Source organism: Plectropomus leopardus, chromosome 2, assembly GCF_026936395.1.
Source record: "Plectropomus leopardus strain MGB_pleo_1.0 chromosome 2, ASM2693639v1, whole genome shotgun sequence".
Lineage (NCBI taxonomy): Eukaryota > Metazoa > Chordata > Actinopteri > Perciformes > Serranidae > Plectropomus > Plectropomus leopardus.
Window position 1 is genome coordinate 27,171,800 of NC_142177.1, and position 27,713 is coordinate 27,199,512.

The 27,713-nt window shown below is 38.8% G+C and overlaps 2 protein-coding genes across 8 annotated transcripts; one reads left to right on the plus strand and one right to left on the minus strand.

Moving 5' to 3' along the window:
• Positions 1-1,241: 1,241 nt before the first annotated feature.
• Positions 1,242-5,452, minus strand: LOC121950302 (uncharacterized). Of its 2 annotated transcripts, XM_042496255.2 has the most exons (3): positions 5,338-5,452; positions 4,612-4,761; positions 1,242-2,837 (listed from the first exon to the last, which is right to left on the minus strand). In XM_042496255.2, exons 2-3 carry the CDS (start codon positions 4,757-4,759, stop codon positions 1,705-1,707), a joined length of 1,281 nt encoding a protein of 426 aa, XP_042352189.1. In that variant the 5' UTR covers positions 4,760-4,761; positions 5,338-5,452; the 3' UTR covers positions 1,242-1,704. The 2 variants fall into 2 exon arrangements, with proteins under 2 accessions (XP_042352189.1, XP_087945700.1); XM_088089574.1 differs by lacking the exon at positions 5,338-5,452 and having other exon boundaries at positions 4,612-4,795.
• A 1,069-nt stretch (positions 5,453-6,521) lies between these two features.
• Positions 6,522-26,941, plus strand: znf362a (zinc finger protein 362a). Of its 6 annotated transcripts, none has more exons than XM_088089563.1 (10): positions 6,522-10,438; positions 14,359-14,422; positions 16,073-16,280; positions 17,860-17,985; positions 19,178-19,505; positions 20,911-21,135; positions 21,296-21,325; positions 22,854-22,932; positions 23,083-23,241; positions 24,729-26,941. In XM_088089563.1, exons 2-10 carry the CDS (start codon positions 14,360-14,362, stop codon positions 24,846-24,848), a joined length of 1,338 nt encoding a protein of 445 aa, XP_087945689.1. In that variant the 5' UTR covers positions 6,522-10,438; position 14,359; the 3' UTR covers positions 24,849-26,941. The 6 variants fall into 6 exon arrangements, with proteins under 6 accessions (XP_087945689.1, XP_087945687.1, XP_042352224.1 ...); XM_088089561.1 differs by having other exon boundaries at positions 6,526-10,438; positions 16,040-16,280; XM_088089550.1 differs by lacking the exon at positions 6,522-10,438 and adding an exon at positions 10,446-11,028 and having other exon boundaries at positions 16,040-16,280.
• The last annotated feature ends 772 nt before the right edge of the window (positions 26,942-27,713 follow it).

Sequence of the window (27,713 nt, forward strand, 5' to 3'; positions counted from 1 at the left end):
ACTTTAAAAACTTGAAAAACCTGTGGTGGTGCAGTATATTAAAGGCTGATCTTTGAGTTGCGGTTGCCAGGCAACCAGCAGGAAGTCACTGCCAGGCAAGTGTAAAAACAAAGCTTTGGACGGATTAATAAACAGGTATAACGCACTCAAAAAACAGATAAAATCTCTATCAGCAAGCTTTAGAGGTGCTGGAGGGCTTGTTGACTTTTGCTAGGTCCAGGTTAGTTGTTTAAAGTTTTGTATTTTGCTAAGATGAGGTAACCTAAGCTATACTAAGCTAACCTAAACCAAGCTAACCGGCTGCTAGCTGTAGCTTTAAGGGTTATGTTTGTGACAGACAGTCCAGCATTCAAAACCCTTCATATCTGTAAGTGAAAGGACAAAAGTTACAAAGGTAAAATTACTTGTAATGTAAAACAAAAATGACGCTGTAAATAATATATTAAGTCTTGAGATGATTAATTCTTCACTATTTTTTGATTCACTTTTTAATAGCAGTTAAATTGTTGTTTTTGTCTGTTGCCACCTTGATATTGTTACTTTGATTGTTTTTACAATGTGTAGAACCTCCTTAAAAATCAGGATGACCAATCTCAAGGGGTTATCCTAAATAAAAAATACATTTGCATACCACAGTTGTTCATGGTATTAAAACCACTAACAGATTAAGTGAATAACATTGAACAACTTGTGATAATGCAGCGTTCTGATAGGAAACCTTGGGTCCTGGTATTCATTGGGGAGTGCTTTTGCAATAAGACGGTGGACTTGGTCTGCAATGGTGTTTGAGTGAGTGGAGCATGTCAAGTGGCACCCAGATGAATGTCAGGGCCCAATGTTTCCTAGCAGAGCATTGACTTGTTGGGTGTCAACTAGCTCACATGGTAGAGTGGATGCCCCAGGTACACAGAATATGTCTTTGTTGCAGTGGCTGAAGGTTTGACTCCAACCCTGCTCTCAGCACTTTGCTGCATGTCACTCCAGCTCTCTCCCCCCTTCTCGCTCAATCTGTCTTAACTAGTTAAGTAACAGAAGTGGAGTAAAGAGCTAAACATTTCTACCTGAAATGTAGTAGAGCAGAAGAATAAATGGAAAAACCCAAGTAAAGTAAAAGTGCTTTAAAGTACAACAGTTGACTAAATGTACTTGGTGACTTTTTCACCTCCAGTGAGTAGTACAATCCTTTGAACACAGCTGATTTAAAAACAGAGATGAAACTACAAAGAAGAACAAAATCTGTGTTACACCCTCAAGTCACTCAGTATTTATTTATACATTGCTTTATGCAAGGTTTATGAGATGCAGTGTCAGCACACTTCATATTACTACTTTCAAAACACTGTTTGCCCCTGGATTAGTCTTATTGACGTTTGAAATGTTCGTTCTATAACCCATTGTGTAATGACAAATCGCTGCAGATCTTAAGGCTCTAAACAATACAATAAGACCTTCCAGACGTCTGTTTCAGTCTGGTTTAGAGTCTTTCTGCGGAGCACGCCTCAACCTGCCTCCTCAGCACCTTTCAGCAGTTTCCACATATTACTCCTCCCACAAAAATGGCTGCTCAGAAATGCTTATTTACATTGTATAAGAACCAGTGTTGACAAGCAGATGTGCTGTCTCCATACGTGCAACAACAATCTGATGATCCTGTTGCAAACAGCCTCCAATCAGCATCCTATTTTCCTTCTCACTAGTCTTGTCTTAAACAAGCCTTTCATTGTGAGAGGTGGATGTGTAACTGGTGATGGCTGCGGTTGGAATTAAAGATTTGATGCACAGCTCCAGCAGAGCCTCTATAGTCCTGATCAGAAGTATGTTCACACTGAGGTTTAGAGGCAGCACAAAGATGAAGAGCACACTCACGAACCCTATCATTACATTCACCCCTGGGCGGGGAAAGCCCCAGTGTCGCCACCCAGTTTGGCTCCTGTATTGTGAGCCTACATGGTCCTCCGTTATAAATGTCAGAGGTACACCTCTCTTTGTCCTCTCCTGCTCCTGTCCTCCTCTCTCCACAGACAAGCACTCGGGGGAGATGAGGACAAAGTCTCCATGGTGATGCTCCGACATCTGCACCCTGTTCCAGGAATACGCTCTGTGAACAGTGCAGCTGCTCTCTGTTTTCTCTGGGTCAACACACTGTGCTGGCTCTGACTCTGACATCCCAGGGTTCACAGACTTGGAAGGTGCAGGAGACAGTGCTGGAACAAGGTCTTCCAAGCAACTGTCGCAGTTATTGTTAACGCCATGTTTCTCTCTGTGTGTTCTTGTTGTCTGCGCAGGGGCCCGGTGTCGTCTATGCAGGCCCATGCTCGTGGTCAGGAGGAGCAGGAGGAAGGAGAGGAAGGCCATGCCCCAGCAAGGATTCACAGTGCTGGGCATGGGGCTGAACAGGTTGGGCAAACATCTGATGAGAGAGTTGGTTGTGTGCAAACAGGCAGCAGCCCACACTTCCTCCCGCTTCCATCGCCACCTGACATTGAGGGCGACGACGACCCACACTGACAGGCAGCAGAGGTAACTGACAGCATGAGACAGTGTCTTTTCTCTGTCTTTGTTGTCTTTGCTCTCCCCCTGCTCTTCCACAGTTGCCTCCCCGGCATAACAATGTTGTCCATCAGAGCCCAGTCTTTGACTCGCTGTTCTTTGAGCGATGACAGAGTGAGGCCACAGCAGTCTGGTCAGAGTCTCCACAGCAATCAGAGGTGTGGTCAGGAGCAACACGGTACCATATGTGTGGCTCAGAAAGAGCAGGAAGCGCAGGGCAATGACATCACCGAGCGGGGCCAGCTCAGTCAGCCAGGATTCAAATATGTGAAGGAAACTCAGAAAAACTGTGGGAGAAGAAAGATAAAGTGTCAGTGAGTTAGGGGATTGGATTGGATTAGAGCAGTTTCTCCAAGCAGCAACCTCTGAGGCTCAAAATGAAGCCAAAGTGGAAGTGCCAAAAACTCATCAAATGGCCACTTGAGGCTGGTTCCAAAACAGAGGAAATCCCCACAGACACCCGTGTTAAAATGCCCAACTCTACAGCAAAAATAAACATGTTTACAGCCTGCTACAAAAATTGGAATTGTTTGCTATAGCTAATTTAAACACTCATAGTAACAGCACAGGGGTTGGATCTTTATGCAAATCACTCATTTATATTTTATTAAGGCCCAAAATTATGCATATTTAAGGTTGGGCTGCTTGATTGACAGGCTGTCAACAAATCTTTGCTACCAGCCGCTACAACCTGTGAGTCAGATCCACCCCTCAATCCTCCACAGCTACAAACTCTCAAGCTCTCTTCTAAGTATGACTCTAACAACACCAGAGCATCATTGGCTAAAATGCTGAATCCGATGCTTCAAAACCGCAGTCATCAAACCAATGTGTGATATCACAGTGGCTACATCGTTTATTCAGTTTACTTCAACCAGGGGTTCATGAAAAGATCGTGGAGCAGCTCAGCTAATTTCAAAAATAAAAATAAAATGAAGGATTTTGGATGGATGGATTTTGGAAGGATTTGAAGGATGAAGGATTTTCCGAAAAAGCAATGTATAGGCTGATCACTTATGACCTACATGACGTAGTTTCTCTCGCCCCTTTCCTGTCACTCTCTAGCTGCTCTGTAATGAAGACCATAACAGCCCTAAAAATAATCTTAAAAAAAGAAGTTTGTCGCAATGTGTTTGTATGCAGAAACCTTTCTCTGCTTGTATTTCATTTTTTATTATTCTAAGTTGAGGATGTTTCTGGGCACAGTGCACAGGTGAAGTTGGGACTATATAAAATTGTAGCAGCTAGGTGCCACACTGAAAGCAGCAGGCATCCAAGAGCAGGATACAAAAATCGTAGACTCAGTGCTGAAACACATTGGCAAAATGTCAAGTGAAAGAAGCGTGTTTTTTTTCTGGGGTTGGTTTTCACCTTCATGCACCGTACCTCCCATATCAGGTGTAATTTTTAATATAACTCATCTGTTTAAATTTTATAAAGGCTTAAGGTTACATATAATTAAGGGTGAGGTCACTTTGAAAGACAGGCTGTCAGTAAGGCATTGGCTCGAGTTCTCAGTCAGATCCACTCCTCGATACTCCACTGTGCCTCTTTTCCAAATATGGGCACTTCAGGCTCTCAAAAAACACAATGGCAACAGCCGATATGCTAAACTCAAAGCTTCAAAACAGCAGCCTGCAAGCCAATGTGCAACATAACTGAAGCTACAGCCATTATTTTATAAAGTCTATGGTGGTTTAAAACTGTAACTGACAATTCTGGCTTAGTATACTTTTAAACCAAAAGTGACATTTTCAGATCACTATTTTTGTCCAGCCAACTCTCAAAAACCCAAAGTTATTCAGTTTACTAGCACATAGGACAAAGAAATTAGTAAAAACTCACATTTGAGAAGCTAAAACTAGGAAAGGTTTGACCATTTTTGCTTTAAAATGTTTAAATCAATTTCTTTCAGCTCTAATGCCTTGAATTAGAAATATTGTAACAATGTCCACTTTGATATGATTAAGTGTTAAATATAATCCTTAAATTCATTCAATAGAACATCTTGATGAAGTTCTTGAGCTCATCGGATATGCCCCGTCATGCCCTGATACTCACCTGTGACCAGGAAATCGGTGAAGACCAGGAGGCAGCAGCAGCAGAAGCTGACGAGACTGTAGGAGGCAGCCAAGGACGGCAGGAACAGGAGACTGCAGGCCAGTTTACACACACACAACACTGTCGCTCCTTCCAACACACCATCCATGACTGCAACAAGACAGCACATACACGCGGGTCAGTGTATCAAAAAACTGGTTTGCCCTGAGGTGGAGGAGCTCAGGAATGCGAGGCACTCTGCTGTCAGTAAACCACCCAACAATGTTAAATTAATCTGTATGAAATGTTTTCACATGATCTTTCCAGTGTCAATGAATGTTTCTGCCTCGTGCTGGCAGATCAATATTTTTGTTGTTTACATTAGTGGTGAACCCTGGACCAGACAACTGTTTACAATTGATCAAAAATCAGGGAAGTGATTCCTCCGCTGTCAACATAGTTAAATGAATTTCAAAAGTGATATCTAACAGCACCGATGAAAAACAAAGGCCACCAGACTTCTCAGTAATGTGGAACAGATGCAAATTCACGCACAGCCTCTGTTGCTGTAACCTGACTGTACATATGCCCCCCCCCCGACCATGATACTGTACTGTCAGACTGCTTCAACCTGTTGAAACTTTGTCACCATCACTGTCATGTGATCACAGTCTGAACATTCAAACTACATACAACAGAAATATGTGAATACAGATAAAAACTGCTGTGAAGTTCAGTGGTTCTTACCTGGACTCACAGGAGCCTTCAGTGCTGCATGTCAATATGAGCTTCAAATGTTTCATCCGTTGCCTTCACCTCCCCTTTTGCTCCGCCCTCATGGGGATAATGACCCCCCCCTCCTACCCTGTCGCCACCCCACCCCTTCTGTTGCTCCCTGCTGCACCTGGCCTGTGTGGAGGTGAGAGAGCATGTGCGTCTCGGAGGGTGTGGCACTGTTTGTACAGACAAGAAAACCTGTCTAACAACTAACTAACTAACAGTGAGAGATGCAAAGTGCATGTCTGTGTGTGTGTGCTTCCACGTGTGTGTTTGTGTGTGTGTGTGTGTGTGTGTGTGTGTGTGTGTGTATAAACTTGTTGACATCTGTTAACACGCTTGATAAAAGATGTTTCATTTTCACTGAGAACGTACAAACATTCCTGTGTTACACCCTCCTTGTTCAAACTACAGTATGTTTTTTCAAGTGTTTCAGAGTGTTTCATAAAGGAAGAATAGACTGTAGATCACATAACACATAACAACATAACAATATTCACGGTTTGAAATTCTTCATTTTAACCTCAGAGCCCATTAAAATGCTGTTCCCCATCATTCTTGAATCATAGAGGATGATGATCACTTTCGCTTCCTGTTTGGACAGATTTGATGGTCCTATTTAACCAACAGAGAAGAGGTGCATAACACATTATGTATCTGTATTGTTCTCCTGGGAAAGCTGCGTCATTATCTGTTCTCTGATTACATCTAAATGTCAGGTCGGTCACAAGACATCTTAATTTAGTTGCACCTCAAACTGAGCTTGACAAAAAACTTGTTTGAAACACGATGCTCTTCACAGATTGAATTTATGCAAAAACGTTTAAGTCTCTTTGTCTCTTTTAAGACTTTAAAAAAATCTAAAACGTTCACGCTGGAGCTTTTGATGCATCAGATGATCTTTTTCAGCAGATGGTGTTGTTTAAATGTTTAAATGTCCATTTTGTTCTGAGCTCTTTAAGGACTTTCTCAACTATGCTTGTTTGAAAGCAGATTTGTAAGTTGGTTGCTGATAAGTGTGATACTGCAGATAACAAGCTCACAAGCTACCGCTAACCTCGAGGTGAGGTTGCGTTTTTATGGTGTCTAGAATACACTCTGAAACTCATCTTAGTCTCAAGTCATCAAGTCTTAAAAAAGCTCTGAAAAAAAAGAAATATAAACATCTAAAATCCCATGACAGCCAGGAAAACTTCATCTGCTGAGGAAGATCATGTAATACGATCCAAAAACTTTAGAAAAAGCTAAATGGACCTGGTCATGAGACTACTTCTCAAAAACAGGAGGCTTACAGATATGTCTGTATGTACAAGACAAGGTTTTCCAACCGCATTTTCTTATCAGGGTTTATTGACTTTTTTTTTCTCTGATATACATGCACAGCAGGAAACAGGAAGTTATGCAAAGCAGAGCCAGATAAAGCTTGTAGACAGCAAAGATTTCTCTCCTTTTTTTGCTTTTTATGGGGATGGGGGGTTGCAAGATATGTTTTTCTTTTTTTTCGGTCTAAATAACCATATTTTCTAATCTTGTTTAATCTCACGAGAAAGCTGCAGCAGCTAAGGTTGTTTCTTTAAACAGAGTGAAAAAATTATGTGACGCACAGGTTTCCAGCGGATCCTTTTAAGGTCTTCAAAGGCATTGAATTCATCCTAAAAATAAGGCCTCAGTTGGTACTAAATCAATATCTTGAATCAGTGTCTTAAGTCTTAAAATTGTTCAGATATGGGAAGCAGGATTTTATTCATCTTTTTTTCTGACACTGCAGATGATCCATTGTCTGCTAGCTAGCTGTTTCCTTACCCTAGATGACATAAGGGAGTGCACATTCAACAAAAATAGGCTACTTAGCAGAATGGCTTAACCAGTGCAATGCATGTGAGGCTCAGTATATTTTATGCAAAAAGGTTGTCCATCTTGGCACAATGGACAGTGGGCATTGGAACAGTGAAATCCCACATGCAGACGAAAAACACAAAATTGTCAAGAAAACACACCAGCAAATGCCGTACATATTGTTCTGTTTTATCCTCAGGTCATGTTCTAGGTTAGGTAGTAAACACTTGTGCAAAATTGTCCCTAACCCTAAATAAGTGATATTGGTTTATGTTTTTTTCTTCAGTTTTGGTAATGGTAAAATTGTTCTAAAATTTCATTCAGAAAAGCATTAAAAAGTCTTAAATCTAACTTGCCGTAAGCTGTAGGAACCCCGCAAGCATTTTAATTGCCTAAACAGCAGTAAAGTCAGTTTTGTAAATGCAGTGTACCTTTTATTATGAGCAGGAAATCCTTGGAAATGTTTAAAAAAAAATCAGCAGTATGAATATAAACTGCTTGTATTTAATATTGCCTAGTGCTGCACTCAGTTTCTGCCTATCCTCCTGTCTATCCTCAGTCTGACTTATGTCAAAGATATGAGATGGAGTCATGCAGGATTTTGCATTTCCTTTGAATATGTAAAAAAATGTTTGAATGTGTGTGTATTACTTTGTATGTACATGTGGAAACACTGTGATGTTGGTAAGAAAGCAGCTATGTGTGCAGAGCTAAACAAAGAGAAAATGTTGCCTGCTCAGAAACTTAAACATGACAATAACAGGGTCAGTTTTTATGCCGATGATCACGTTCTATACAGGAATTCTTCACCCACAAAATTAAACTTTATACATCAATTATTAACTTGAATTTGTGAAGAATACCTTCCACATGCCTCCATGGTGAACAGAAAATCCAAAAAAGGTGAACATCCTTTGTTAGCTGAAGTCATTGGGGACCATGTTTAACAACAGCAGAACTATATTCCGTTTACAAACTCTCACATAACACATGCAGTATACTCCAACTCTCATTTTTTTCAGTCAAACATTTAGTACTTCCCAAACACCTGCATTTTCACTACAACTTGATTTAAAACACTTCTTCCTCTGAGCAGCACGCCCTGAGAGTGCCTGAGCATGTGCATATAAGCTTGACTTGCGAAGATATCAAACACTCTACTCGGCCATGCAAGAATCTGTTTGTACAGATGTGCTTTAAATCATAATGTTTTCGTGAAAATGCATGTGTTTGGGAAGTACTGAGCATACAACAGGATAAATGAAGCTTGGATCGTACTGCACGAGTTGTGTGGGTTTGTAAACCGATGTTTTGATGTAGTTTTGCTGTTGTTAAACCCCCTATGACTTTCATCGAGAATGTTGACCTTTTTGTTACCATGAGGACATGCCAGAAAAACAAGTTGTCTTTAGGAACACAATGTAACACACAGTGAGTAACTGATATACAAAAAAAGATGAAAAAAAAATGTTAGTGTTTACACTCACTTGGCTGTTAAGGAGGCACAGCCAGTGAATCTAAAACAATCTAGCCATAATTTTTAATGTTTGTTTTTGCTTAAACTGAACTTGAAAAAGATGCAGGAGCACCCAGGGGTGAGCATGAAAGCTGCACAATGGGGTGTTTCTAATATAGTGTCTATAACATCTTTACTGATACAAATAGGGGGGCACAGGCCACCCCTGAAATCTGAGTGGTGCAATTCAGTCTTAAACCTGAGAGGCAATAAAATGCTAGAGTAGTGTCTAGCCTGACTTATTTTAAAAATAATCTGATACAAAAAAAAAAGATCAGGATAGTTTACTCATTTTTTTTGGCACTTTAATGTTTCTTTGTATTTTGTATTTGCTATTGTACCATTAACTTTTGGAGGAACCATTTATTTAAACAAGTATGTAAGCTTTATTTCACATTTGTGTGGGGTCACTGTGCTGTGGTATATTTATCTTTTAAACTAGAATATAAACAGAAATTGTGAGACACTGCAATGTTAGTAATTAAACTAGGTATGGGCAGTAGAGACAAAAATGTTAAATTAAAGCTATGCCAATATGTGTGCTTGCAGCAGAGCTCATACTTCCTGCCATCCCTCCATAAGTCAGTGCCCCACTTGGGCCAACCCAGTGAAAAATATCTGGATACAGCACTGTAGGAGTGGACAATATACAATCCTAATTCCCAAGAAGTTGTGAGACTGTGTTTTGTTTTGTGTTTTTAACTTTATTTAAACTGAATACAGCACAGGGACAAGATATTTGATGTCAAAGTAGATCCACTTTATTATTATTTTTATTGTAAATATACACTTAATCTTAATTATTTAAATCATTGCTGTCTGTTTTTATGTTGGTTTTGAACAGCATACCACATTTTTGGGGATGCTTTTTTGGGATGCTTTTGGGACAATAAAACCAAAGTACCACAAATTACAGCCTCCAAAAATGACCACAAAGTTTAATCAGCAACTCTCTAAAACTGTTTCATCCCAATAACCATTAAACATGGATAACTGAGTGTTTAATCCAATTGTTTTGAATACAAGATGAATAAGTTTAAGTGACTGCCTGAATAGCAGCACCTTGTCCGTTAAGTAATGTCTCTTTTCCACGTGTAGAGTGATGGCTCATCATTTGTATCTCCTCATACTTGAGTCGTGAGGCAACATGTTCACCGCTGGCTGAGGCTGTGTAGCTTATGGCAGCAGTGCCATCTCCTGCTGAGCTCAGCACAGAGCATATTAACAGCCTGTCATGCTGCTGCTGAGCGGATTACTCCTCATATTTACTGTACATGACCGTCGTGACCTGGGACAGACTGACAGACAGACGGCGTTTATACAGAGATACAAAAGATACAAAATATTCTCACTATGCATTTACAACAATGGAGACCTCTAGCATAACCGCCTTTTTCTTAGTAATGATGCAGATAAAAGAAAGGCAGCCTTTCACTTCTAATAATTTCTTAACACAACTGTCACTTTACAGGAAATCGCGTCTCACGCGCGCGCACGTTTTTTTAATCTAACGCAACTAAATATTCTGCAAGAAAATCGCCAGCGTTTAAATTAGGAACCAGAAAATGGGTTAAAAAGAAGCAGTTTGGGCTCAGTGTTTAGACGCCTGCAGCACCCAGAAGTGAACAGCAGGCGACCCGGAAGGTTTGAAGTCCGACTGAGAGCAGGCAGAAAGAAGAGTCAATCCTTTATAAAATATTTCTCCCCTCGCTGGTTCAGGTACGTTGCTCCGCTCGATGCAAATTGTCTGCCTCTGTTTTTCATCTTTTCTCTCGCACGCGAGCTCTCCTTGCGTCGCTTCGTCACCGTTTCTGTTTGAGTCATGCAAAAGTTGTATTTTAAAAAAAGAGCATTTGCAGCGCAGAGGTGATAAAGACTGATTTCTTTTCATGTCTCGTGCAAAATAAAAGCTTTCACCAGGCGCCAGTATTTAACATCGACATTTGTGTTTATGGCTGAGCAGCTGCAGAGCATTCAGCGAAGGCATGATGATTGTTGTAGGAAGTGTCAGGCTTTTTTTTCTCTTCCTCGAGCCGGGCTATTCAAACCTGCAAATCAAAGTAAACAATCATTCGTACGCTTAATGCAAATACGCCACATCCCGACGCATCGCAACAGCGTTTAATTGCATCAGGAGAATTATCTCCTTATAATATTCGGATCTGCAGAATATGGCGTCCAGTGCTTATAAAAATAAGACAGGGCTGCCATTTTTGTTTTCCTTTTGTCTGAAATTTTTTAATAAACTGTCTGAGAATGTGGGAGAGGCGGCGGACAGAGCGAGGCGCTGCGGAGGATCGTTTCTCTCTGTGAGGAGATGCTCTACATTTAAACTGCTCGGGTTTTAACATTTAAACATCAGATTATGTTTATTTGCTTTGCTTTTGAACGGAGGAATAATTCAGCACAGCAGGTACCCCCAAAAAAGGCCAAAAAGTTAACCCTAACTTTAGTTTCAGAGGTGGACTTGTATTTCTCTCTAGAGGTGATCTAACAGCCATGATCCTTTTTCTGTTTCATTACAATGATGCGGGTTTTTAAAGCTGAAAAATTGGGATTCAAAAATAGTTGCACGTCATTGTAGTACTTGACTACTGACCATCTGGACTATTATAGCACCTACGTGTAAGAGAGCATAGATATAGATTCCTCCACAAATTTAAGAACAGTCATAACAGAATTAACAGCATGTAGCCTGAGTGAGTCTTAGGCCTATATTAGGCTATATTTGTATCACTTACTAATGACCTTTATAAAGATTTACAAGTTGCAACTAATGGTTTTATTGATTAATACATTATTTGAGAGATATGTTATAATCCATGATGGGTTGCCTCTGAAAACAACATGTTGGTAATCCATTAATGAATGCTAATGGATTTTTCACTTTATAAAAGGCTGCCAAATACCCACATATAATTGTTAATAGGTCATTAAGAGAGGGCTTTTTAAGATGCCAGATCTGCAGTTGTATGCTTAAGTAGATGGATTTTAGTCCAGGAGATTTTTTTATGACACAACAACCCAAAAAGTGTCTCTAGAAAACATTACTTTTAATTTATTAACCATTTTTTACAGATTTCAACCCTTTTTAAAGTGTGACTTCTTAGAAAATATTATTACTTTCATGTAATTAGGGCTTCAACCAACCATTATTTCCATTGTATATTTATCTGTCAGTTATTTTCTCAGATGCACAACTGGTTGTTAAGTCAATATAATGTCAGAGATTCAGAAAAAGATTCAGTTTACTGACATAGTGGAGTATGAAACCAGAAGTTTTTCACATTTAAGACACTGGAATCAGAGAATTTTTACTTCTTTTCCCTAAAAAACTTCCTCAAACCAATTAATCACTTATCAGATTAGTTGGCAATTCTATAATAGTTGATAACAAATTGTTTAATCGATTCGTCTTGCATGGTAATGATGAAAACTTTTGTAAAAAGGGATCAACACTTTACTAATTCAATAAATGTATGAAATGAACGAGAAACGATCATAGAAAATCAATATGTAACTGTTCTGATAATGAATCAATAGTGTCATTCATATTTCAAGCAAAAATCCCAAACATACTTTTCTTCCAGCTGTATACATGTGAAAATTTGATGCTTTGCTTTGTCATGAAACTTAAAATAGTTGAGTTTTAGATTGCTGTTTAGACAAAATAATAAATTTAAACACAATCATCTCAGATTCTCAGTACTTGTAATGACCATTTTCACTATTTTCTGACATTCTGTTGGCAGAATGAATAACCTATTAATCCAGTATCAATTTTCATATTAACTTACAATAAATTTAACTGTTATTTGCAGCTCTAAGGAGCAGTGTTAATATATTACATTATTTTATTTATTTATTTATTTATTTTTTACAAGATATTGAGCATAACTAGAAATTGAGCTCCCTGCATCAGAAACAGTAAATGTACAAGTCTTTCTTCTACATGCTGGAAATACTTCAAACACTATTACTTGCAGGCATAAAGTAAATATTAAAGCTGTATAGAAACTCAGCTGCACATGTGCAAAAAAAAAACCAACACTATTCTGGCACAACAAAAGTCAGTCAACAAGCAGTGCAGTCTAGACTGGACTCTACAGTTTGATTGAATGGTCTGTGTGAGTGGCATACACAAACATATAGTGAATGTACAGCAATACACAGGAGCTGTTAGCTATATGCAGCACCTAGCTGCCATCAAATACTCTCTCTGTAAAGCGTGTCATTTCAAAAAGTGACATAAAGATGTCCTGCCGCTGTCGAACTCCTGAGCCCACTCCCTCGAGGCAGAAAGCCTCCAGGAAGTGAAACTGATCCCCACTGGCATCATTAGAGAAATATTTTGTGGGGTTTACTGTACGCTTGTACCCCTGAACGTATCGTTTTTGTTTCTCTTGGCTCACGGATATGGACTGTGTTATGCCTCTGCTAAGCCAAACAGACTTAGGAATGGTGAAGTGTGCCAAAACACGCAATGCAAAATGTTTTAAAAAAAAGAAACTTCATATGAGGTTGAGAAGAGAAGCTATGGAAAGAAAAGCCTTCAGATCAAAACTTTAGCAGCAAGTAGCTCTCTCTGAAGAGGCTGTCTGTCTGTCTGGCCACATGTCAAAATATTCTCCAAATATTGTAATATAAAAGAGAAAATGTCATGCTCCTATTTCTCCATTTAAAAAAAATAAATAAAAAAATAACTATATTCCACTGAAAAAGTAGTATGGTTTCTGTGCAGCATCCTCATTTTAGTTATTCCATATTAATTGTTTTCAGTTGGATTACTGACCTCTCAGCTTTTGGCTACGTCACTCGGGTCTCGCTGTACTCTGTGCAACGTTTCTCCTGCTTCCTATCCGACTCTTAACCTGCTGGGGCCCCACGTGTCGAAGAGGAGACTGACAGTGTCAGATTAAGATCTGAGCCCCAACACTTTTTACGTTTTCTGTTCTCTCTGATAACCGATTTTTGGAGAGTTCCCTAACTAGCTGTGGTAATCATCTGAGATCTTTCACGCATTCTTGCAGTCTTGTGGTTTGAAATCCTCAGAAAAGGCTGCATCACTCACTGAAACGTCCTCCTTTGACAACAGAAGCATCCTCTCCACTATCTGTGATGAAGCACCATGTAAAGACACAGTCTCCTCTTGCTGTTTTGGAAAGTAGGAGAACTAATACAGAAAGTCTTTGAAAGTGTGCTATCACAAGACTGGGAGAGGTTATCTCAAATTATCACGTCAAACAGTCAGCTGCTGTTTGGGTGGAGTTTTTAACCACTGTTTCAAACATTAACAATAGAGCTTCACATCATTTTACAGAAGGTTGTTTTTATGAATTTCTGCCACAACTTGGGATAAACAAAATAAAACAAAATAACTTAAAGTTTATTCTAATTTTGTCTTTTTTAATGTAAATTAAAATGATGAACATAGAAAGTTAAAGCAAGCAAAAAAGAAAATCACTCACCTATTAAAGCAATGATGATGAGTCACACGTAAACGTTGGTTTGGTCCTAAGCAGCTGAAAGTATTGTCTTATCAGTCTGACAACAAATACAGTATGCACTTGATACATGTTTCACTGATGGACACAGAAGCTGCCCTCGCCGTGTTTATGACCCCTGTGTATTTATTTCAGGATGGCTGAACCTCGCTTTAACAACCCTTATTTTTGGCCTCCACCTCCCACTATGCCCGGCCAGGTGAGTGACGCTGGTATTCATGCACATGGGCAGTAAAGTCATTGCACTGTACATTTTCTGAGTAAAATTGTTGCTGTTTTAAATGATTTTAAGGAATGCATTATAATTGGATAGTGTTTTGGCAAATATGCTTATTATTATTTTTCCTGAGAGTTATATGGAGATTGATAATACTCTGCTGTCTGTATAGTAAGTAAACTTGTGTTTCCTAGGATAGCGAAGGAATGGCTCGCCTTAGTCTGTGTTACACTGCTTTCTCTGATTTCTTGCCTTTACATTCCTTAACCTAACCCTCATCAGTCCCACTCATTTTATCAATCCAACCAAAGAAGCAACAAGTACTAGCAGATCATAGGGAGTAAAGCGAGTTATTCCTTCGCTATCCTGGGATTCGCAAATTTGCATACGATAAGTAAGCTACAGCCAGCAGTCAAAGGTCTGGTTCACTTATATTGTACAAAATTGAAATTTCAGATGACAATTAGCCCTTTTACTTTGTATATTTAATATTATTATTTGAAAAAATATTAAAATCATTTTAAAAGATATGGTACTAGTCCCCCTAAAAATACCCATAATTTATTAGATACCTTTTTTTCCTTCATGTTTTGATAACCATCATTTGAATGGAAGCATTCATTTGTGTGAAATTCAACCAGATACCTAAGGAGTGCAGTATTAACATACTTTCTGATGTTTTGGTGGCATCTCGGCATGCTGAACTCCTGTCTCAGTAAAATACTCTGCACTCGAATTCACCACAGTCGTACTGCACCAGTCACACATCACATAAATCGATTAGCACTTGGAATAATTGGCTGCGAGCAAAACCATACAGTCACTTTTTTTCTAGATCTGGATTAAAAGAAGATTAAATGCAGATATCGTTTGACTGGAGAAATTTCTATACTATTTGGTACTGGGTTATTTAAGTAGATACCTTAGAGATATCGAGTCACCATACCCTGCCATAATTTTATGCTTCTGTTTTTGCATGGATTGAACAAAGGAGAACTTAGTTAGTGAGCTTCAGAGGTGCTGGTAGCTGGGTGGATTTTTACCTCTGGACAGTCAGGCGAGCTGTTTCCCCATTTTCAGTCTTTTTGCTAAGTGAAGCTAACCGGCTGCTGGCTTTAGCGTACAGGCATAAAATCTTTTTGTTGAAATGTCAGTAAAGCATGAATAAATGTATTTAGTCCAAAAGTTAACTAGTCCTTTAAAACAGTGGTTCTCAACATGGGGTTCAGGACCCTTGAGGGGGTCCTGAGTTAATCTGGGGGTCACCAGATGATTTAAAGAACACAATAAATTGATTCCCTACATTCATTCTCTATTCCAGCATTTAATCCCTGAAATTAGAGGAATCAGAAAAAGGAACGGTCCACAACCTTTCATGAGAGTCACAAGTACAAATTCCTAATTTTAAAAGTTCACAAGACAAAGAGGTTTGGGAACCACTGGTTTACTACAATGATAAACTGTTGAGATGTTTCCATTCTGTAAATTTTGGGTACAACGTCACATGTCAGCCTCTAGAGGGAACCATCGCCTCATAAAGTGACCCTGACTGAACTGATTGTCGTTCTCTTGTCACAAATGTTGTTTCCTGGCTGTCAGCTGGATAACCTAGTCTTGATCAATAAAATCAAGGAGCAGCTGATGGCAGAGAAGATCAGACCGCCACATCTGCCCGCTGCCTCAGCCCCTTCCCAACAGCCCTTACTGGCTCCGCCCATCCAGGCGGATGGCAGCCAGCATGGGATGTCCAAAGCTCACCAGATGCAGGTTCTCCACAGCCACAGCCCATCTCAGCCTGATATCGCCCTGCACGCCCGCCCCGCCTCCAGCTCAGTCACAGGTACCCCTCACCTGACTCTCTTTTGGGATTGTTATTACTGCTGTTTTATGGTGCATTTTACTGCTGTAAATCTTGATGGTTGTGATAATTTTATCTATTTTATACTATTGGGTAGTTTAATCTACAGCAATGCATCATATTCTATAAGATCACCATATGCCTGCTGTGTCACTGTCCTTTGAGAGCCGCGTATCTCTAAAACGTTTTCATGGTGTCAGAAAAACCACCCTGTTTTCAGCTTTGTGAAGATGCATTCTCCAGCTGATCTTAGAGGGTTTTTTAAGAGTTCATTTAGCTTAAGAAATATTTTTTTCAGTCCATGAAGAGAAAACTTTGTCCCTCAGTTTCTCAGAAAAATTCAATTAGAATCACCAAATTTGAAAGTATGGTATCAAAACTTGTAATCTGAAAAGTAATTAAAACTGTCAGACAAATGTAATCGAGTAAAAAGTGCAAAATTTACCTCCAAGATGTAGTAGAGTAGAAGTCTAATGTAGCATAAAACTGAAATACTTAAGTAATGTACAAGTACCTTGAATTTGTACTTAAGTTGCCTGCAGCAATTGAGTACATGTACTTAGTTACATTCCACCGCTGCTTTTTACTGATATGTAGAGATTTGCGAATGATTCTGAAGCTCTGAGGCTTGTTTCACTCCTGTGAAGCGAACGGTTTCAGTACATTGTTTCAGAGCCGGCATTAAATGAGGAATACCACGTGACAGATGACGTCCGAAGTTTTAAAGTTTACTGGTGCTTTGAGAAGCGCTTCATTTAGTTTGAGAGTTTTGAATGTTCTGCAGCAAAACTATGTTTCCATGCTAAGGAGAATAACAAATCTGACTATGTACACAAGTATGATAACATTTCCATCATTTACCAAGTCATAAAGGCTTTATATATAATAAGATCATTTAAAGAATATCGTTTTCCAATAACGTCACATTGCGATTCATAGTAATATTACATAAAAATCTACTACACAGTTAAAACGTGAGCCGGCAGTAAACTACACCAGTAGGGTACATTAAGGTTTTATCAGTGAAATGTTATAGATGTTTTTGGATAAATCCATTGATTAACGTTTATACTGTAACACAATTTTTAGCACAACACCATCTACATTTAATGCAGTACTTCTGATCAAAAGTACAACAGATTTAAAAACACGCAGGCTTGTTGAATTTCTTTCCACACCTAAGAAAATATAACTTTTAATACCAAAGAGGCGCGTCAGCCTGTCTTGAACGGCTGCTAGACATTTTTCAAACCAACAGATGTCACTGTGTTTGAAGAAATAAAGCCCCAAAGCTTCATAGGGGTTTATTTGCCCAAATTTACTGATATGCAAGAAATATGTGGATCCAGCCTCATCACACTTGGTTAATCTGTCTCTCAGTGCCCTCTTTAACAATTCAAAAAACGTATGTAAAATTATTTTAATCACATCACTCTTAACAGTTTAGTACTTATAAATATAATTTTGTACTCACGATATGTTTCAGAGGTTTGCTACAGAAAGTTATACAGTAAAGACAAAACTATCACATTATAATAAAATGCAAATTTTCTCGCAACAGGTCGCATTCTTGGCGATGTAAACTTGAATCTGGACGATAAGGCAGCTATAAAAGCCAGAGGATTATGGGAAGACTGGCATCTGCGTCAACTTATAGACCATCCCTCCAGGACAAACCACGTCTCAGGTAACCACAGTTTGTACTCGCTATCGTTTTAGACACAGAGAATGTTGTCGTGCTCAGGTATGACGGTCATGCATGCATTCATCATTAGTTTCAGAAATGTTGGAAAATAGGATTTCTCTAAAGAACAAGGACTATGAGTAATGTAAACACTTGTATTTTAAAGGGCAAGTTCTGTATTTTTTAACATGCACCCTGTTTTCCCATGTTTTGTGGCTAATGGGAACAACAATTTGTGAAGATGGTCCAGCGAGAGCGCCGCAGCTGGCAGCAGCAAAACGGGCTGCAATGTAAAGACTGAGGGCATGTTTACAGCATCAGTTTCAATCAAAGTGCCCTCAGAGTGCTTGTTTTTGCTACTGACAGACCCAAATTATTATTTCTAGTGTCTGATTATGGAAAGGATCCCTACAGAGACAGACCATTTTGTTTATGAGTAAGCTAGCCAAACCCACTAGACTCCATTTAAATAAACATTTTACCATCATTTAACACACTTCAGTCAAAGTTGACAGAAACAAAAGTAAAACTCACAAAACAAGCCATTTGGGTTCATTTTTCCACTGTTCCAAGAATCACCAATTCTGGTTTATTTGAAATTAACCCATAATTCACCTCTTTAGATGTGAAAATATGGTGGCTCTGTACACAGTAAAATTACTCTTTATTTGAATGGAGTCTGGTGAGTTTGGCCACAGTGATCTCAGGGCTGTTTCTGTCTAAACAAAAAGGATCTTAACCTTAAATAGATTATTACTGTAGGGATCCTTTCCATAATGAGTCAGACAGAATAATAATATGAGCCTGTCAGTGGCAAAAGCAAGCATTTCTAGTGGACTGACATTGAAGGTGAAAATATGCCCTCAGTGGTGACATTGCAGCCTTTTTTCGCTCTTGCTGGTTTCAGCGGTCTCCTCAAAACTGGACTGACTTCAAAAATTGTCTCCACTTGTCACTTAGACAAAAAAATATGGTAAAATAGGTTGCATGTTAAAAAATACCCTTTAAGTGTGCAAACATGGCTGCAAAGAGGAGTCATAACAGTCAGCCAGTGTTTTCCAACAATCTTAGCATGTATTCATTATCTATATACGTCGATTAGCTTTTTGTCCATGTTGTTACAGTTAGTCTTTGTTTGCACAACTGTTTCTCCAATTTGATGGTAACTTATTTAATTTTCGTCCTCACCCATCAGGTGTGGCGCTGGCATCCAGAACAGGTAACCTCAACACCTCAGAGATCATCACCCCCACCACGCCCACCTCCAGCAGCCACAGCCGGCTGGGCGGAGCCCCCACACCTCACCTCATCTCAGGGTTAGCCGGCAGCCATGGGATGGAGCCCGGGAAAAACAACGGAGGACTTGTGGGACTCCTAGGCCCCCCTCCAAAGGAGGAACGGGGGCGTAAGAGGATCAAAGCAGAGAATGGATCGTCTCTTTTGGTGGTGCCCTACCCAATCCTAGCCTCAGGCAACGACCAGTCCTGCGTCACCATCACTACCAAAGAAGGAAAAACCTACAGGTGAGAAATTTTTGTTTTATAGATAGATGCATTAATGACTGAGGTACGGTGCCCCTGACGGCTCACAGCAGTTCTTTGATCATCAACTCCAGTAAGCACATCAGGTTTCAAATCTCCCTCTGTACTTCTAAATCTATAATAGGGAATAAAATAAAATACAATTTAACTTTATGTCCACCTGATTTGAAAATTGTCTCGGCTCACCAAAACATAAAATCAGCCTAAAAATAATAATAAAGTAGGGTAACAGAATTCAGTCCACAGCAGTGGAAAATGTAAAGGGCATACCGAAACTAGAAGGGCACTCAAAGAGCACAGAGCTCTGCCAAGGCCAAATGCACCATCATGCAGTGTTAATGTAAGTGAAAAAACATTTGTGTTCTTCCCCGTGATTGAATCCACTCCACGATTGATCTTCTTTGGCCCATGCTTCACCCTCCCACTAAGTTTTAGGAAAAGTGGTAGTAGTTTTTCTGTAATCCTGCCTGCAAGCAGACAAACAAACCAACACACAAACCAAACTGAAAACATAACCTCATTGACAGAGGTAAGAAAGCACAGAATATTAAACACAAAAAAATAAAATACTGTGGGAATAATATATTTATTTTCCTAAGGCGCCCTATTGTGACCCCTAGAGGTCTCAAACTGGGGAAATAAAGGCTGAGAGCAGTCAGTGTGTCCGTGGCTTTATCTCTTGTCCTTGCTGTGCACATGTCACTCAACTTCAAATGTGGTTTACCAGATATTTATACAAACACAGGCTCTCTTGGGGGGAAGAAGTACTATGATCCTTTAATCTTTTACAAGTAGTGAAGTGCAAGAAAACTGTGAAAAAGTACCAGGGTGTCTCTACAGGTAGAAACAAGTTAGATTAAAAAAATTAAGGCGCTTTTAATATCAATTTAAATGAAATTTATGACCAAACCACCAAAAGTGAAAATATACTCTTTCCAAGTAAACTCAAAGATGACAGTTCAAAATGAACACTAAGGTAAAATGACCCTGATAATACTCTTTGTGCTTACTGCACAGAAAAAAACTGACAAGTGGAAGCTTGCTAAGGCGAACCAAGTGTGCTAGAACCGCTACTGACCTCAACAAATACAGTACTTACTCAATGTACTTTGTTACTTTTTACTACTGACAGCCACAGACAGTTTACCTGATTTTTAACATCTTTAAACATAATTATGAAATTATAGAGGTGAACACAGACATGCAAAGAGGAAGCTTAGTGTCAGAATCATAAGTTGTTAATGGACCACATGTGGTTTTGCTCAATGATGAGGACAAATCTGTAATTCAGCAGCATGACACAGGCTCTATATGTGTTTTTCTGTGCATCCACTTGTCTCTCTCTTTATGTGTGTCCTCTATCTGTGTCGCTGTCTTCTTGATACAGGTGTAAAATTTGTCCGCTGACCTTCTTCTCCAAGTCAGACATGCAGATCCACTCCAAAACACACACAGAGGCAAAGGCTCACAAGTGTCCTCACTGCACCAAGTCCTTTGCAAACGCATCCTACCTGGCCCAGCACCTGCGCATACACCTGGGTGTCAAACCTTATCGGTGCTCCTACTGCGAGAAATGTTTTCGCCAGCTCTCCCATCTGCAGCAGCACACCAGGTCTGATTTCATCACAGTGTTTGTGACAGTGGTTTTTTTCATTGGAGCAGCCCACTATAATGAGCTGTTTCCAAATAAGCCAAAATCTGTGATTAATGCAACACATTTGGGGTTCTTTAGAGCTAAGTTTTTAATATTTTTCTGTTTTTCATTCAAAAAGCTTTCCTGCAGGGCCCAGCAGGTGTAAAGGGTAAAAAAATATGTTAACTGGAGTGCACAAGTAGATAGTAGGTAGTTTGTCATATTCAAAGGTCATTTCACCCTAATTACCAAAGGTTTTTAATTTTTTTTTAACATTTTAAAATCCATTTAATGTAATATTCAACAGACTTCACTATAAACAGTTTTCCTAGAAACTCTGGTACTGAAGAAATAGTCTTTATGAAAACTGCTGACTGTGATCTGTGAATTATCCATAAATAATGCTGATCCTGAAGAAGACAATCTCACATTTACCCCTCTGATCCGATTCTTAGTAAAATGTTGCATTTTAAAGATTGTGTTTCTTTAAAAGACAATAGTGAAATCACTGACCACATTTTCTTTGTCTCTATAGGTTCACATGTATTGTTGTTTCCAGTGCTCCATTTATCAGTGTTAAATGGAGCAATCGAACCAACAATGTTGTCTTTAGCGCCTGTGCAATAAACATTAAGACTGTCTTTAAATTGAACAACTTAATTGATTAAAACTGGTAAAAACACTGAATAAAGCAGTTTCACATTACAAATCAGTATTTCTCTGATGCTGTTCAGCACCTCGCAGACAAGCTGCTACCCCAGCACCTGCTAATGTGTGCTCACCCTTCTCTGATAACTTAAGAAACAGACATTCAGGACGTTTTTACCGGGAGCTGAATTATCCGCAAAAAACAATTTAGAGCCAGTGTTTGGTTTGTCCACTCTGGGCTACTGTAGGAACATGCAGACTTTATAGACAAAGACCCACTACCTCTATAGATATAAACGTCTCATTTTAAATGAACAAAAACACAACAATTGTAATTTTCAGGTGATTATGCACTAATGAAAACGTACTTATGTCATATTTCATTTCTACCAGACTCAACTATCATCTATCTTTTTCTCAGAATTACTTACTGCGTCTTTGAGAAAGGCTTGAAAAGTTTTATTACTTTTGTGGTTTTTTTTTGTTTTTTTTTTAAAGGTAGATAATGCTGCTAACACCACAAACAAAATGGCACAAATCTCAGGAATGACTGTATTACTCATTGCTACTAGCAGTGGTAAAATGAAACTTTCTACATATTTTTTTGTAATTTTGGTGAACTGACCCATTAAAATAGCTTGTTGTAGCAGCAGGAACTGTTGGTAGAGCTTATTGTGTCCAGTACGGTGAGGGAAGGGGCACGCAGAGTGTAGAGAAGCTGTAAAGGTGCCCTCTTTACCACAGTGACTCCCTTGTCCTCATTGTTTACTCAGTGCTGGCCAGCCTTTGTTGATGTGCATACACACCTCTGAATAAACAAAGACAAACTTCCCCTTAAATTGTGTTACACATGATACATTGTGAACAAACAACATGCAGGAAATGTGAATTTGAGGAAGAGATTAATGTAGTTTTGGTTCTGAGACTTTTACGCAGGAAAGTGTTTTTTTCTCTTGAGAAGGTATTGTTATTGCATTTGTTCGTTTCTTGCCTGTCTGACCTGTTTGAAAACATTTTTCGCTGGCTAATCCATCATTTTCACGTCTTAGAATCCACACCGGTGACCGGCCATACAAATGCGCCCATCCAGGATGTGACAAAGCTTTTACTCAGCTATCTAATCTGCAGGTAAATATTGCCTGCCCTCCCTCCACTACTTGTTTTACTGCCTTGATCCTCCACTGCTTAATCTGTGAGGTCATACCCTTCACAATGCTGTATGAAGGTGACTCAGTTTTTGTATTTTTTTTTCTATGCGTTTGTTTTCCCCTCCTGAAGTCTCACCAGAGGCAGCACAACAAAGACAAGCCCTTCAAATGTTCCAACTGTTACCGTGCCTATTCAGACTCTGCCTCACTGCAGATCCACCTGTCTGCACACGCCATCAAAAACGCCAAGGCCTACTGCTGCAGCATGTGCGGCCGGGCGTACACGTCGGTGAGTTAGAAACCCTGAGTTGAACTTTAACATCTGTTGCAGTCTCATAATACTAAGTCCGTATTATATGCAGGTTATCATTTTACTTTTTATTTTTTAGTATTTTACTTTATTTCTGTTTTTCGATACTCTTTTTAAAAAGTATTTATTATTTTTCTCTTTTTGGCTGTGTACGGCATCATGCAAGGCCAGCCCTATAAATGCAAAACTCTGAGTGAGTGACAAGGTGATGAAGTTGCAGCATTGGTCACTGTGACTGATGACGTGATGTCGCTCTCTCCCAATTGACCGTTGTTCTTTCAAAAAGCATGGTGGAAATAGCAAGCTAGACAGCCAACGAGCCATCTGTGGTCATTATGTCATTTTTGGATGGAGGAGAGAAAGAATCACTTCATCAGTTTAGTTGCAGAACAGCCATGTCTGTAAGACACAAGCTTTACATTCATTGACAGACGTTATCAAATAATACACGTTGCCGTGTCAGAACAGCTTGCGCCGCCATTATGAGTACAGCAAGAAAAACTGACACTGATTGAACCTGAAGTTAATATTTTCTGTCACAGTGTCAAACCAGGTGCTGCCACAATGATAAAATTCTACGTTTGTTTATCAGCGGCGATAGGACAATTCTCAAGTTATTGGTTTCAGTGGAGCTGGGCTCTGATAGTGGCTGAAGGCAGCGTAGCCGTCACTAAAATATGTCCTCAGTTTCCTCATTGATAGTAAAGAAGTCCCTGAAGGAGGGGTGAAAACCACTGTACATGATCCAGCCAAATACTAAGTTTTGACCTAGTCTTGTTTCACACAGTTTCATTTTTTTTTCATCTGTTGCAATCTTGTAATAGTAACCCCCTATTATATAGGTTATAGGTATAGGTAGGTTGTTTTACTTTTTATTTTATTTTATTTATAATGTTTGGACTGAAAAAAGGAATTATGTAATTTTTTTATTTTTTTTGCAGCCTTGTAATATTGACCCCATATTATGTGTAGTTTACTTTATTATATTTCTATTTATTTTATTTTTTATTTTTTGGTACTTATTTTTGAAGTTATTTATTATTTTTTTTAGATTTTTTTCAGTTAATTGTTAACATTTGTTGCACTTTTGTAATAGTGACCCCATGTTATATGTAGTTTACTTTATCATTATACTTTTTATTTATTTATAAGGTTTTTTTTGGTACTCATTTTTTAAATTGTATTTAATTTTATAATCCTTTTTTATCTTTCAGTTTTAGTAATTTATCACATCTGTGGTAGTGACTACAATATAATGCTATAATAATGACTCCATATTATATACACTGTATTTAGTATATTTAAATGTAATGTATTTTGTGCCTCAACCACAATTTTTGTACCTGTAATTTTTGTGCATTTGATTCTTTAAAAAATAACACCTGTGTTAACTGTAGTGAGTATTTCTAAATGTGTTTTTTTTTTTTGTTCGTTTGTTTGTTTTTTCGTTTGGGGTATTTTTACAGGAGACGTACCTCATGAAACACATGTCTAAACACACAATGGTGGAACATGTGGTGTCTCATCACTCCCCCCAGCACAGGACAGAGTCTCCCACCATCCCTATACGGATCTCCCTCATCTGAGCTCCTTCCTCGCCTCCTCCCCTCCCGTCAGAGACGTTTCCTGTGATATCCGTGTTCCTCTAATGGAATTTGAACCCACAGATGGGTTCCAAAAATGTGCCAGATTGTACACGTGTCTTGTGAAGAGGTGCTCTTTAAACGAGTATATCCTCCTTTCCTTTCTTGCTGACCAGATAGTATTATCGGGGACATCCAAAGATGACTTCTCAGCACTTTCAGGCCTGGAAATGACAGGCCTTAAAAATGTCTTTTTCTATGTGACTTCACAGTAAAAAAAAAAAATTAAAAAAGACAAAAAAAACAAAAACAAAAACAAAACATAAATATTGCTCCAGGCAGCTACAGTACATGGAAAAACTTTTTAACCTTTTTGTGTAATAACAAGATGACATTGTCTTATTTTATATGGTCCATTACTTTCTTTACTTAAGTCTTTGCAAAAAAGAATATATTTGCATCAGAAATAGTCTTCCGTTAGCTGAGCGAACATAAAGGTGAATGCTTATATAATGTGTATTCATGTATATCGTGCCACTTTTTATGTCAGTGTTTGCAACGTTTCACCAATCATGTGGCCATAAAGCACGTATAATTAACTTTTTTTTCACAGTTATATTCGCCTTGTTCTCAACATTGCCTTGCAGGATGTGTGACTCATAATTAGACAGATGGATATATTTTCTTTTATACGTATACATAATGTTATAAAATTGCAAGGCAGTCCAAGAGTTTGAAGTTATACTATAGTGGATTGTCAGTTACTGTTTGTAAACATGCTCGCCAGCAAAAGTAAAAGTCAACCCCAGACTCACAAGGGCAACACAGAAGTGCCAAAAACTGCAGTTCCTCAAATGTCCACATGAGGCTGGCTCTAAAAGCGAATCAATCCCAGTAGACCGCCATGTTAAAATGCCAAACAGCAGAAATAAACATGTTTACAGCCAGGCACAAAAATGGTTTTGGTCTCTGTAGCTGATTTCTCTCTTTATGACTGTACGGGAAGTTACGGAAAATAACTTTTTTGTTTACAATAAATTAAGGCTTAAAGTAAAGCATAGTTAGGAGCGGGCCACTCTGAGTGACAGGCTGTCTGTTGACGGTGTCCTCAAGTTCCTAGTCAGATCCACCCCTCGCTCCTCCACAGCACCAGCCTCTCATCCAGATGTGGTCACTTCTGGCTCCAAAAAAAATCAAGATGGCGACAGGCAAAATGCTAAACTCAAGGCTTTAAAACAGGAGTCCAAAAACCAATAGGTGACATCACTATAGTTTTATCATGTTCAATGGTTTTGCCTCACGATATAAGGTTTTTTTTCAGGGCTGGGTGGATGTCTGCTGCTCATAGTCTGGCACCTGGCCACTAACTTTTTATTATTTTTTGTTTGTTTGTTTGTTGGCTTTTTTAGGATGTCCATAAATGTCCTGAACACAGAAAATAGAAAGACAGTTATAAAATACAGGAAGAAGGCAGAGTCTCTGCAGAAAAATACACTGCCACACTAATATTTAAAAAAAAAAATCCTGCATAGTATATCTTTTAAGATAATTAAGTTTGAAAAGTGCTTTAAAATAAAAGAGCTGTAAAAAAAAAGTGTTTCAGAAAAAGTCACAAAAACTGAATTTAAACTTTAATTGAATGTCAGAGCTTCTGCTTTCAAGTACTGTAAGTACAGGAAGTGAATCAAAATGTGTTTTTATCCCCTGAAAAAAAATTATATGCATTTATTTTACCAAATCTAATATTTATGATTGTTGTGATACTATCATGCACCCAGTGCTTTCTGTTCAATTTGGGCGTGCAAATAAATAAATGTCATGGCCAGGCTGAAATGTTACACCATCACTCTGCTGCTGCCTCACAGACGGATGTGTGACTTATGACGAGGTTCCTCTTTTTTGTTTCAGTTGTTTTGTGTAACCACAGCGTCGCACTTCTTTAAATACTCATTTTGGCATTGTTTTATGAATGAAAATGTTTCCATTATATGCATTTAAGCCTTAACTTTGTTACAACTCGTGTTGTTTTATCACTTTACATTTGCCTTTTATGTCAAAGCATGATATATACTGTAAATAAACTATATTAACTGTCAGCCTGTTTTATAATAAATAACTATAATTACAAGTAATGTTGAAATGCTTTTTATATAGTTTTTCTCGCTGCACGTACAGTCAAAGCTTGAATCAAATGCCTCAGCAGATGCTTTTCTATGGTGCCACAGGTGTTAAATCACTACAAAGCTGTGGATTTAACACTATTCTCATTGTTTCTTGCTTTACTATCAACAACTGAGACTGACGAGGGTGTTTCAGTTGGCATCTGTGCAAAACTAGAGGTTTTAGTTCCAGTAACAGAGCAACTGCATCAATTGTGACAACCAGATCAACAAATTCCAGTTAGCCATATACAGCATGTGAGCTAAAACATATTCTGGTGCACAATAGGAGTTCTGATCTTGTACTAATGATTGGTTGTCTAGAGTCACAAGATAACCAGTCCTTGGGGGCGCCGCTGCGGCAGATATTGAAATGAAATCCTCAGTTAGTTGAAGTGGTGAAACTGCTAAAAACTCAAACATATACAAGCCATTTTTTGAGCAAAACCTGAGGCAAGTCTTCATAAAATAAGAGGCTCGCCCTCAGGTTTCAGGTAATTGCAAACATGCATGCTGAAACAGGCCCCAGGTAGGCCTTTGTCAACATGGTCCCAGTGTTGTTCACTCATGGCCGCCTCCCTGACAGTGAGGCTCTCAAAGTATCTACATGCAGGTCAGAGGTCAAAAACAATGACACAGAGGATAGTTGTATATTAGCATTTTCCTACATTATTTTTATCAGAAAAGATTGTTTAATGGAGCTGAAAAA

Excerpts from the sequence above, each read along its gene's own strand:
- znf362a (XM_088089550.1), top strand. The coding sequence starts at position 10,976 with ATGTGGGAGAGGCGGCGGACAGAGCGAGGCGCTGCGGAGGATCGTTTC. Across the intron at positions 17,986-19,177 it reads CAGGACAAACCACGTCTCAG|GTGTGGCGCTGGCATCCAGA; the intron begins GTAACCACAGTT and ends CTCACCCATCAG. Across the intron at positions 21,326-22,853 it reads GGGCCCAGCAGGTGTAAAGG|AATCCACACCGGTGACCGGC; the intron begins GTAAAAAAATAT and ends TTCACGTCTTAG.
- LOC121950302 (XM_088089574.1), bottom strand. The coding sequence starts at position 4,780 with ATGTGCTGTCTTGTTGCAGTCATGGATGGTGTGTTGGAAGGAGCGACA. Across the intron at positions 2,838-4,611 it reads CACCGATTTCCTGGTCACAG|TTTTTCTGAGTTTCCTTCAC; the intron begins GTGAGTATCAGG and ends CTTCTCCCACAG.